The following is a 12,209-nucleotide window of genomic DNA, read 5'->3' on the forward strand; positions in this document are numbered from 1 at the left end:
ACATTTTCCAGCCACCTTTAAAAAGTCACCTCCAGCCTCATGGATTTATCCCGGCACAGCTGTTCCGGGTACGATGGGTCCACCTTGCTAGCTTCTATGAGCCATAAAGCCACTTGGCTTGGCGCTACTTGGCGCTATTTGGGTCAACTAAGCTCTACTAAACTTTAGCGTGGGACACCGTTGGTCGCATCTTAACGTCGCAACGCCAGCGGTCAGTAGTTGACCTACCATATGTCAATATCGTATGCCATGGAGGAATCATCTCACCTTGGGCCCTTGGCCAACTCACATGCACATACAATTCACATTCGTATTCCAGGTCTGGACCCTACTGTTCCACTGTCTTCCATTTCCTGGCAGGTGTTGTTCACATCTGTCGTATTTCTTTTCAGTCGGGGATGACGACGATGTATCAGCGTAGTGTTACCCATGCTGCCATGCCGCCATCTGCCATGATCTTACATGGGCCATGAATATGGGCCATGGATATATTGGGTGGTTGGACCTCTCTTCTTTTCTCATCGCTCTCCAAATCTCCCTTGCTTTGCTTCCTATTGCTATTCTTACCCATACGAGTTGAGTTACTTGCATATTTTCTGCGATCTGTAGAACCCTTCTTTTACCCTTTTGGCAAAAGATAATCTTCTTTTTGCGCATAACGTCGTACAATACTGTACATACACCGTTACCATTGAGGGATCATTCCGAGGATCACTGTATAGCACCATCCATGACCTACTTTCTATACCAGTGTAACCAATAACTTGAGTGTTGACTCGGAGTTCTGACATCTGTTTCTTCTCCCCAATACACGCACCATCCCCGTATCCTTGTAGATGCATGCTCCAGCTATCATGGCTTCTTCTATTTGGAGATGCGCCATACTAGCCTCTGTGCTGTTCTCAGGCCGGAGTATAGCCCAGACATACACATCATGCAACCCTCTAAGTTCAAGTAAGTCAATCTTCCTAGTCTCCCAGGTTGGCACTTCAATGGCTTACATCTCTTAGCCTGCCCCGCGGATACCGCCCTCGGCATGGCCATAGACGTCGACTTTACCCAAGGAGAGGTGAACTCGTTCACTACATCAGGCGGTCAACCCACATACGGCTCCGACGGCGTAACGTTTACGGTTAGACAGAGCGGCGACGCGCCGCAGCTTTCTTCTGTCTTCTACATCATGTTCGGCCGAGTCGAGCTTAGCTTGAAAGCTGCCCCCGGCGCCGGCATCGTGTCTTCCCTCGTATTACAATCCGACTGTCTCGACGAGATCGACTGGGAATGGCTGGGCGCTGACTCGACCGAGGTACAATCGAACTATTTTGGAAAGGGGATAACTGCTTCCTATAATCGCGGACAGTTTCATGAAATGGGAAACAACCAAGACGGTTTCGTTACCTACGTGATAGATTGGACAAGTGATCGAATCATCTGGACCGTGGATGGGACCGCGGTGCGGACGCTCCAAGCTTCGGAAGCCGAACAGGGCCAGTACCCTCAAACGCCAATGCAGGTTAAATTCGGCGCATGGTCTGGGGGCGACTCTAATAATCCCCAAGGCACGATCGATTGGGCGCGCGGCCCTACCGACTACTCCCAGGGGCCGTTTAGCATGAGCGTAAAGAGCGTCAAGGTGACAGATTACAGCACAGGTCATTCTTATACTTACGGTGATACTTCCGGCACATGGCAATCCATCCAGGCGGACGGCGGCCAGGTCAATGGTAATTTGGGTAGCGCCGGCACTCTTACTACCACCGCGGTTGCGAGCGGTTCGACCGCGACCGGATCGGCTAATGTTCCTGCCGGCGGCATAGGCGGTTCAGATAACCAGGGTTCAACCTCCTCTAATAACTTACCCGAGGGTTGGGTTATGACTTCGGAGGGGAAGATAGTGCCATCAAGTTCGACTATCTTACGTATGTTCAAAGTCCCCCCCGCCGCTTAGATATGAGACTAACATGTGTACTCCTTAGGCCCTACATACCACTTCATCTTTATCTTCACTCTCTGCGCTATCTTGGCGAGTAGCCGAAGGTTTTGGCCTTGAAGCACTGCGGTATGACAACTGCGCTAAGGCAGACAGCGGAGTAATAAACGATGAAAAGCAAATTAAGTATTATCATGAGGATGACTTCTTATGAGTAGAGGATTTTACGTTTTACGACCGAGTGCGTCACAAATTCTCCTGAATCGGAGACTGCAAATTAGTAGACATATGCTTTAGTCGTGGGACTAGGGAACGTGTCCGCGCAGGGTTACGGTTCCGTCTATCAACAAATCAACTGGCTAGTCGATACGAGCCTATTAACCCCAGTCCGACGCACCTACGGCCCCCAATCCGACGGTCGCTGCAGGAAGTACGTACAAAACGGGATTACACTCGAAGATTATCGCGGCGACTAAGGCGGAAAGGCCGTACGTATGCAAAGACAACTGCCTCTTCGGGATTTGCACTTTAAAGAGCGCAATCGCAGTGTCAGCCTGGGTAGTCGAAGATTCACCGCCTCATCACCGGGCTTTTCGGTACCTTAGCGCCGGGATATGGGCCGTCGTCGTAAAGATTAAACCAATCTCCGTTAACTTATCTAAGAAGGATCCTTCTTTCTCAACGTGCCATTTATTCTAGATTTTCGACATTTAGGGACATATTTTCCTTAATCATCTATGGCTTACTAGGAGCAATTTATAATATTATCGGTAGAAGCGCCTGCGGAAATAAAATAGACATCGACTCGGGTCGCGGGATAGGTAAACACTGGCGTTGACATTTACAAGCAAAGGGCGTATAATGGAGCAAACAACAAGCAAAAGTCTAGACTTGATACGGATGATGGTTATAGATAAGAGATATGACAAGGCATCGTATATAGGGCGCCGTATGCATTATGAGCTAGGAAAGCATAGTTTATTTAGCATAGTTATAGATAGGTCGGAAGGTGAGTATCATAACGTAATTGATGGTCATATCTTTATAATCCCGAGATGAATTAGCTAGGTTAGTACGTATTCGCATTGGCATTAGCATTAGCATTGGCATTGGCATTTGGAGATAGTTACGAGATGGAAATACTATAGTAATTTAGGTACGTATGACCTAAAGCGTCAATGGGTGGTATAAACCGGGGAATGGTATTGGTTACCTGAGGCCGGCTACAATCGGCCGGAGCCCCACTATCGTCCCCCGTTATCGCACCGAGGCCCGTGTGACTCGGTGAACAAAGGAAAGCCGCATTATGAATTTATGACAACAACTTTTCGACCACGAGTCTACGTTTTTCGGGTCTCTTAGGTAATCATTAGTTTTGAAGCCTGTAATTAATATATCTTGTACTCTAGAACTCTTGCTCCTGGACATAATGCCGAGGCTTAGCTGCAATCCCTATCGCACCCTCTCCTCGTCGTTGTTACTTGTTCGTTCGGCTCGACGCTTTGTACCGGCTTCTGGAAAGTACTTGTTCTCTACTAGTTCCCGGCACCGTCAGTCTCCAAGTATCGCAGGCGAGATGCTGGTGGAGAAGAAGGATCCTGCTGCTGGCCAGCAGGCCCGCGAGCGACTGACGATCGATGGCATCAAGGAGCGGAGGACAAGGGCAGGCAAGCTATATGCTCCTACGGCGTCTTATTCGGATAGTGACATGTTTAAATCTCCTGTGAGAAACTCGCTATCTTCCCGTCCCATGCCATATCTAGTTTTATTTATTTGTTAGAGTTGTTTAACTGACGTTTAGTATGAATGTTGCGATATAGCAAGCACACGATAAGCCCAAAGCAAAACGATGGGATCGTGAGTCAAACTTATCTATCCTCTCTCGCTTATATAGGTAGCAATAACGTCTTAGCTCTAACACCCCCCCCCCCCTCCCATCAGACCGTCTCAGCCAAGAGTCCATCGCCCGGGAAGCCTGCGTGCTCAAGCTAGCGGCCAAGCACCTCAAGAAGCCCGGGCTCATCTCCCTCGGCGGCGGACTGCCGTCGGCGGAGAACTTCCCCATCGACTCCCTGAGCATGCACGTGCCTACACCGCCGAACTTTACCGAAGCAGAGACGGCCTTGTCGGGCCAGGACGTCAGGATAGGCAAGTATGATGTTGCGAATAACGAGAATGGCGGCGTGTACGATCTGTCTATCGCCATGAACTACGGCCAATCTATTGGTTCCGCTCAGCTGTTACGTTGGGTCACCGAGCACACGGAGCTTGTCCACCGCGGCCTGCCGTACTCGGACTGGCGATGTGCCTTGACCATCGGCAGCACGGGGGCTCTCGAGCAGGCGTTGAGAATGTTCTGCGATCGCGCGAGGGGAGACTCGATACTCACGGAAGAATACAGTTTTTCCACGGCTCTCGAGACGACCGCCCCATTAGGCATCCAGGTATTTGGCGTGCGTATGGACGGACAAGGTCTGCTACCCGAGAGCATGGACGAGATACTATCGTCCTGGGACGAGGAATCCAGAGGCGCCAGGAAACCCACCTTGTTATACACGGTGCCCTCGGGGCAAAACCCCACCGGCGCAACGCAGAGCGAACAGCGCCGCCGGGATATCTACGCCGTGTGCCAAAAACACGACGTCTATATCCTCGAGGACGAGCCGTATTACTTCCTGCAGATGCAGCCGTACACCGGGCCCAGCACCCCCGCCGTCCCGCCCCCGACTACCGTCGACGAATTCCTCGACAACCTAGTCCCTAGTCTACTCAGCATGGACGTAGACGGGCGAGTGATGCGCTTAGACTCGTTTAGCAAGGTGGTTGTCCCGGGGTCGCGGGTCGGCTGGATTACCGCCAGCGAGCAGATCGTCGAGAGGTACATCCGACATGCGGAGTGCTGCAGCCAGGGCCCCAGCGGGCTCGCTCAGATCCTCATGTACAAGCTCGTGGACGAGACGTGGGGGCACGAGGGATATCTGAGATGGCTGATGCACATGCGGCTCGAGTACACGCGGCGAAGGGACACCATCCTAGCTGCGTGCGAGAAGCATCTGCCTCGCGATATCGTGAGTTGGGTTCCGCCGGCTGCGGGTATGTTTGTGAGTTACTCCCCGTTTCTTATACTCTCTCTCTCTCTCTCTCTCTCTCTCCTTTACTACTCTACTCCCATTCGCACCACACCCCCCCTGGATCAGAACTAACTAACTAACTAACACCCACCCCACCCCCCACAGCTCTGGCTCAAAGTCGACCACACGCAACACCCGCAAGCCTCCACCAAATCCATCCTCGAAATCGAAGAGGAAATCTTCAACTCGTGCATCGACAAGGGCGTCCTCGCCATCCGCGGGTCTTGGTTCCGCGCCGAGCGCGACCAGCCTCCCAGCGGCCTATTCTTCCGCACCACATTCGCCGCCGCCTCCGAGGCCGCCATGGACGCCGCCATCGAACGCTTCGGCGCTGCCGTGCGCGAGAGCTTTTCTACCGCTAACGGCCACTAGGTAGGGAAATTGCACTTGCTTGTGCTCGGGAAGATTACTTATTTACTAGTTGGAGTTGGAGTTGGAGTTGGAGTTGGAGCCGTGATACTTACCCCCTTAGCCGTGTAATTACATATACATACACCCACCTACATAAATAGCTATCCCATCAGCCTAGAGGCTTATATCTGTTAGCTTGGCTGTTAGACCCTTAGAAAGAGTTAGGCGGTAGCATAGCATACAGGCCTTGTGAAAAAAAAAAAAAAATTTTGAGCCGCATAGGATTCGCATAGATAGGACATGGATGGACGAGAACGGAAGACCTCTAGCTGGCTCTAGCTCATGCATGTTCTACATACCGGCGAATCAGACACGGGTGGCTTGTATGACGTGTGGGCTGCTGCGGTGTAAAAGATCCAATATATCGAATTAACCTGTATGGTCGGGCGCTTCGTCGATGCCTAGCTGATGTGTAACGAGTAAGCGCATATATTGATTCTATATTGATTCCGTGATGTTCTGCCTAGTCGTAAAGAAGGCTGGATAGGCTATTACTTGCGTAGATACCACTACCCAGCCATATTGGCCTACCGCTATTTTACAATAGATCCGTTCCAAATAGCCTCTAAGCACGTATATAACAATTAGGTAGGTAGATAACTGGACCCTAGCTAACATACCTAGGCACTACGTATGGTTGTAAGGTAATCACTACTTCGTAAAATCAGTCCAAGATGACGAAATTAATAATGCATCGTATTTCTGTCCGTCTAGAATTACTCTCTAGTGGAAGCGACACAAATCGAATTGCCCATGAACCGACCCCGACACTCGCACCCCCCGGAATGCACCGCGCCATGCTAAAGTACCTGGCTCGTCCGATCATGCTCGTCGATCGTAGCTGGTCATGCTGTAGAAGTGTTTTTATCTCTCCTCTCACAAGCCCTTGCGCCTTCTTCCTTTCCCCGGTCCGCTTCTGAGACCACCCATCCCCGGCTCTCATCTCTTTTCTACGTCTCTCTAACCATCGAACGCCATTAGCGGGATGTGTACTATACAATAAATATACTAATGATGCGCCAGAGTAATAATAATAGATGGGTAGCTCATGGCTTTAAAATTCCCAGTGATCGTCGTCCTCTATCGACTTGATAGCCCAGTTGAACTTCTCACGCAGAGTCTTAGAGAAGAACTTCTCAATAGGAACGTCAAACTTCTTAGCAAAGACAACGGTGAGACGGGGATCGATGTAGTTCTAGACACCAAGTTAGCATCCGCTTTGATGAAAGCATGTCTCTAATATAACTTACGATCTTGGAAGTGCCGAGAGCAACCTCCTTGTTACCGTCACGGTCGGCAGCTTGAAGCTCCAGGGTTCTAATGCGTTCTTCTATCTTCTGGATGTTGCCTTCAATCTTCTCAATAGTCGGACCTCTTCCTTCGGCTTCTACCTTCTTAGTCTTGTTCTCTTTCTTGAATTTCTTCGCTAGTTCATCTGCAGCTTGGAGACGCTCCTTGAGCTCCTTATCAGGGAACGGCTTCTCGCCATCCTCCTGGCGCTTCTGGTTGTCTTTCTCAAACTTCTTTTGTATCTTCGTTCGCTGCTCTTCGACTAGAAAGTTCTGATGCTCTAGGATCCAAGCTTCGTTGAGATCCGAGTCCATTTCGAAGAAATCGGCGCCCTTCTTCTTCTTCTGCTTGGGGTCCACATCCAGGAGCATCATCTTGTTTCGCCACTTCTGATACTTAAGGCCCTTAATACGATCACCAAGCTTTTCCATCTGTGCTTCATGGCTTGCACCGACAGTCCGCTTGTGATTACAAAGAATAGCGACCTCCCGATTGCAATCGTTGTATAATTTGATCTTCTCCGCCATGGTAGCATCTGAGACCTTCAAGTCCTTGAGTAGGTTCGACATGGTGTAAGAAGCATTATATGTACGGAAGACCTTCGCAGTCAAACCTGCCATGTAAGAGGAAAGATGTTTGTTCAGCTGCGCAGTTGTTAGGCGATCAAAGATATCATCGCCCTCCTTCTTCGGTGGCTTCTTGAATACTCGAAGGTTCTTAAACACCTGTCGGTCAACCGTGACCTCATCGTAGAATCTAATACTGTCTTTACCCAAGAAATCGAAAATGACGGTATTGGGCTCTTGGAGGGTGACATGTTCGTATTTGAGCGAACAACAACCCACCGTCTCGGCCTCGTTCTCGGTGTCCTTTTCGTTACCAGCTCTCAGAGCAAACTTGTCAATCAGGTAGACAGCTGTGGCTCGCTGACGGTCAGCCATGGCTTCTGCCTTTAGATCCTTTGTATAGTCCTTGCGGATCCTTGCGATGTGCTTCTTCAACTCTCGAGCTTTTTCGAATTTCTTGAAGTCGCTCTGGCCCTTGACAGCACTGGTCGCGCCGAGCATGACATACTTGTATGAACCATTGATGTTCTCTTGCCACATTGCCAACCATGTGGCTTTGTTGTCGTGTTGAACAGCCTTCCATTTGTGGCCCTCAGGTGGGACCGGGACCTGTGCGTTCTTGCCAATGTTGATGGTAATCTGTTCAGGCATAACTCGTTTCTTGACTTTACCAGTCTTGGGATGCTCGCCACGACCACGGAATAGCCCGGGAGGTTCGACTCGAAAGTTGCCGACCTTTTCTTTGCGACCATCCCATTTGCAGTACATATACGGGGCTTCAGCCTTATCCCTCTCCGCTTTCTCCGCCTTCTTTTCGGCAGCCGGGCGGGCCTTCTTCGCCTCGTTCTTGGCATGATAATATTCGAAGATGGGTTTGAAGTCCAGCTTGGAAAACTCTTTGATGTTGACCTTGTTGCCTTTTCGATCCGTTGCTCCACCTGTCTTGTCGAGCACCTCCTTGAAGTCGCTGAAGAAATTCTTTTGGAAGGTAGGATTCTCAACGTTGTGGGTCGAGTTGAGCATCGATCCGAAAAAGCCAGCAACTTCCTCAGCTTCAATATGGAGATTTACCGGAGTACCGTCGTAAATGAGCTTCACGTCTTTTGGAAGGGGTTCGTAGGCCGGAGGGAAGAGAACACCATTGTGCTCAAGAGTGGTCCACTTGACGCTGTCGTCCTCTTTCTTGGGGGCGTCCCACCAACGGTACTCTTCTTCCTCATCTTCGCCTTCGCCTGGCTCTTCGCTCACCTCCTTCTTGGCTTTCTTGGCAGGAGTTTTCTTAGCTGGGGTTGACTTCTCAGCCTTCCCATTAGCCTTGCTAGGGGCGGTCTTTGCCTTCTTGCGAATAGGTGCGTCGGAATCAGACTCTTCTTTCTTGACACCGTTAGCCTTCCCCTTTCCATTGACGCCGTTGGATGGTCGCTTTCTCCCCTTGGCACCTGCTAAGGGCACATCGTCATCAGACTCGTCCTTAACGGCCTTCTTTGGAGTAGGCTTCTTCGATTTGGAAGCGTTCGCATTGATGGCCTTTGCTTCCTTCTCAGCATTCTTCTCGATAGCCTTCCTCTTAGAAGCAAGTTTGGCATTCAGCGGCTGATCATCGTCCGAATCTTCTAACATAGAAGTCTCATCAGCAGCAGGTGGTAGCTTAGTCTTTCTCTTGCTGAGAATCTCATCGTCGGAGTCGTCGGGAACAACTTTTCTTTGACGCTTCGCCTAATTTGCGGGTTAGTATAGACGTTTCTACCTTGCGGTACGGTTCTGGCGTAAACACATTCGAACATACCAATCGCCCATCTTCAGACTCCGACGCGTCCTTGTAGCTTACGTTGTTGGTAGAAGCCCGCGACTTGCGCTTTCCATTGCCGTTTGTTTGCGGAGAAGCATCGTTGACTGGCCCGTTGCGAATGGACACGGGAGCAGGCTTAGGCTTGGTAGCGCTGTGGTTCATGGCTTTACCTTGGGTCTTGGAATTACTCGAGGTCGAGACTAAAACATCGGAAGGCGCGTTAGTAAAAGCGAGGCCGAGGGAAACTAAAAAGGTAGGTAGATAGGTCCGAGTTTGACGAGTGAATGAAGGAGTATGAATTTGGTATGTTGGGATGGCGCAAGGCAAGTAAGTGACACTAGTATGATAGACTACCTAGATAAGTCACAAGTAAAGAAAGTCAACTTACGATGGCCGTTGGTGCGAGCCAGAGGCATGTCGTCGTCAGAGTCGGACATTGTGGGCGCGTAACGTCGGGAAGTTGCGAGTGCGAGATGTTGACTTAGCAGGGGATTCGGGTAAGAATTCAGGATTCGAGAGGTAAAGGTGCGAATAAAGAGAGCGCGAAAGATGGGTTTGAAGTGAATTTTTGCGATATTGAATAGTAGAAAGGGTGGACCACACCGTAGTGCACCACCCTATTCTATAAGATGAAGAGAACAGACAAGCAACGAGAGTGAAGAAGGGGGAGAAATGGTGAGATTGGAAGGGGAAAAGTCAGAGACGACGAGTGTGAGGACTTGGAAAAGAAGGCTTCATTGGAAAGTCTAGCCCGTTAGCCACAGGTTGAGTCCGCTGCGGATCCTATTGGCCAGGTGTTGTCCTTATGAGTGGAGAAGAGATGAGTAGGGACTGGGTAGGAAGAATCCAAGAATGCCCTGCTGCTGCGGCCGGGCTGGTCTGTTGCTACGTGCTGGACTGCTGGCTGCTGGCTGCTGGGCTGTATGTGGTAGAAAGTAAAGGAAAAAAAAATGTTAGTGAACCCGGTCAATCAAGACCAGGTAAAGAAGAGCCCAAAATGGCTTAGAGCGGATAGAAGAATGATTAGATAATATATGATTAGATAATATAATACAGGCTGCATGAGATGAGTCGCTTCCGAATTAGTATGGATCGTAACTACTTGTACCGTGCGCAAGGACCACCAAGTGTACATAGAAAAGATACAAAGTACGTGTAGCTTAATTTGCTTGGCAAAGCGGTTCGTCTGGGCCGAGAAATTTCCGGACGTGGGAGAAAGCGCAAGTGTGGCCCGGTCGGGAACTGGAGGAAAGAAGCTTTTGGTGGAAAAGAGGAAAAGAGGAAAAGAGATCAATCGAACCTCCATCGAAATAATTAATCCCAGAGTCACCAATTGATTGCGCCTCCCCATCGCATCGCATCGCAATCAATCCTTAATCTAAGGGCTCAGGACACGACTCACCCTCCAGTTCTTCAAGATGCTTTCAAGGGTAGCACGACCGGCTCTGAGAGCTGGAGCTGCGGCTATTCCTGCTCGGTACGTCGGATCTTGAAGTGGGATGGATTATGAGGCAATTCGCGGGCAATTCGCGGACTAGCCTCAAAATGCATCCCGACCACGTCTAAGAATAAGAAAGTAAGAAATTTAGAAAGAAGGACGTACTAATAGTTGAATTGGTACAGTGCCGCCAACAATGCAGCAGCTGGCTACGCTACCCTGCGAGAAATCGAAGGTCGTCTAAAGTCTATCAAGAATATCGAGAAGATCACCAACACCATGAAGATCGTGGCCTCCACCAAGCTGACCCGTGCCCAACGTGTCATGAACGACTCTCGAAAGTACGGCCAGACCTCCAACGAAGTCTTCGAATCCGCCGAGACTAAGCCCCTCGAGGGTGAGGGCAAGAAGACCTTGTACATCGTGTGCAGCTCCGACAAGGGTCTCTGCGGTGGTGTTCACTCCGGTCTCTCGCGTTTTATGCGCCGACAACTGGCTGCCAGCGATCAGCCTGCCGACCTAATCCTCATCGGAGAGAAGTCCAGGGCCCAGCTCAGCCGTACGAACGCCAAGGACATCGTCCTCAGCTTCGCCGGTATTGGAAAGGATATCCCGACCTTCGCCGATGCCCAGGCCATCGCCGACCAGGTTACGCAGCTTCCTACCGACTACGCCGACATCAAGATTGTGCACAACAAGTTCATCAACGCTACCAGCTACGAACCCATAATCATCGAGGCTTTCTCGGAGGAGGCCATTGCCAACTCCCCCAACTTCTCCGCCTTCGAGGTCGACGAGGAGCTTCTGTCTAACCTCCGGGAATACGCCCTAGCTAACTCTCTCTACTGGGCTCTTGCCGAGGGACACGCCTGCGAAATCTCTGCCCGACAACAGGCTATGGATGTAAGTTTAGACCGTCAAACTTAACCTCGTCAAACTGCCAGGCCCCCACCTCTAACCTTCTTCATAGAACGCCTCCAAGAACGCTGGTGAGATGATCAGCAAGTACCAGATTCTTTTCAACCGAACTCGTCAAGCCGTCATTACAGGCGAACTGGTTGAAATCATCACTGGTGCCACCGCCTCGGAGGACATGTAGAGCGGGTGATAGAAAAATAGATGGGGTGGTGAATAATCCAATCACATCTTCCCTTTGTATCAAAGTACCCTAAGCAAAACCTCGGCGCTGTCGCCTTGGATGTATCAATTCAATGAACTAGTTCCTCAGCCCTGCTTGCCCTCTTTGTCCTCTTTGTTTTATGTGACGCGGTTCTGCATCCGACTGAAACATCAACTTACCCCCGAAGCAGTGCTTGGAGGCTTTCTGCGCGAGTTAGCTGCAGTGTATAATCACCTAACCTACACCGACCGTCCCCATTAATAAGGTGAGAGAGCAGACTATATCACTACTAGTACCATATCATATAGAGATAGACAAGGTACCTCCTATCATTTTCGACCACCCGTGCTTCAAGCTCACCTGGACAAACTACCTACGCGACGGCAATCTAAAAGGCATCTATCTTATCGCGTGAAGCCGTCTATCTATCCTCCCCCCTACGCTTTAGCGTTTGTAGCCGCTTAGTTGATATAATTTGAGATAGGCAGGTTTACCCCTATACCTCCAACAAACACCACTACATCCTCAGGCTAT

General features: G+C 50.2%; 4 protein-coding genes across 4 annotated transcripts; 3 read left to right on the forward strand and 1 right to left on the reverse strand.

The window, feature by feature from the left end:
- Positions 1 to 629: 629 nt before the first annotated feature.
- On the forward strand, positions 630 to 2,370 carry F4817DRAFT_296007 (glycoside hydrolase family 16 protein). The gene is made up of 2 exons (XM_049299742.1): positions 630 to 954; positions 1,011 to 2,370. Exons 1-2 carry the CDS (start codon positions 837 to 839, stop codon positions 1,946 to 1,948), a joined length of 1,056 nt encoding a protein of 351 aa, XP_049154147.1. The 5' UTR covers positions 630 to 836; the 3' UTR covers positions 1,949 to 2,370.
- A 761-nt stretch (positions 2,371 to 3,131) lies between these two features.
- On the forward strand, positions 3,132 to 5,898 carry F4817DRAFT_352932 (PLP-dependent transferase). The gene is made up of 4 exons (XM_049305287.1): positions 3,132 to 3,653; positions 3,751 to 3,787; positions 3,872 to 5,031; positions 5,167 to 5,898. The coding sequence occupies exons 1-4, from the start codon at positions 3,360 to 3,362 to the stop codon at positions 5,431 to 5,433; spliced, it is 1,758 nt and encodes a 585-aa protein (XP_049154148.1). The 5' UTR covers positions 3,132 to 3,359; the 3' UTR covers positions 5,434 to 5,898.
- On the reverse strand, positions 5,897 to 10,096 carry F4817DRAFT_352933 (uncharacterized protein). Its single transcript, XM_049305288.1, has 4 exons — positions 9,506 to 10,096; positions 9,115 to 9,317; positions 6,723 to 9,044; positions 5,897 to 6,667 (listed from the first exon to the last, which is right to left on the reverse strand). Exons 1-4 carry the CDS (start codon positions 9,552 to 9,554, stop codon positions 6,527 to 6,529), a joined length of 2,715 nt encoding a protein of 904 aa, XP_049154149.1. The 5' UTR covers positions 9,555 to 10,096; the 3' UTR covers positions 5,897 to 6,526.
- A 268-nt stretch (positions 10,097 to 10,364) lies between these two features.
- F4817DRAFT_352935 (ATP synthase F1 gamma) lies at positions 10,365 to 12,004 on the forward strand. The gene is made up of 3 exons (XM_049305289.1): positions 10,365 to 10,594; positions 10,741 to 11,458; positions 11,526 to 12,004. Exons 1-3 carry the CDS (start codon positions 10,536 to 10,538, stop codon positions 11,652 to 11,654), a joined length of 906 nt encoding a protein of 301 aa, XP_049154150.1. The 5' UTR covers positions 10,365 to 10,535; the 3' UTR covers positions 11,655 to 12,004.
- Positions 12,005 to 12,209: the final 205 nt, after the last annotated feature.

The sequence above is a fragment of the Daldinia loculata genome (assembly GCF_022478755.1).
Source record: "Daldinia loculata strain CBS 113971 unplaced genomic scaffold F4817scaffold_89, whole genome shotgun sequence".
Classification (NCBI taxonomy): Eukaryota; Fungi; Ascomycota; class Sordariomycetes; order Xylariales; family Hypoxylaceae; genus Daldinia; species Daldinia loculata.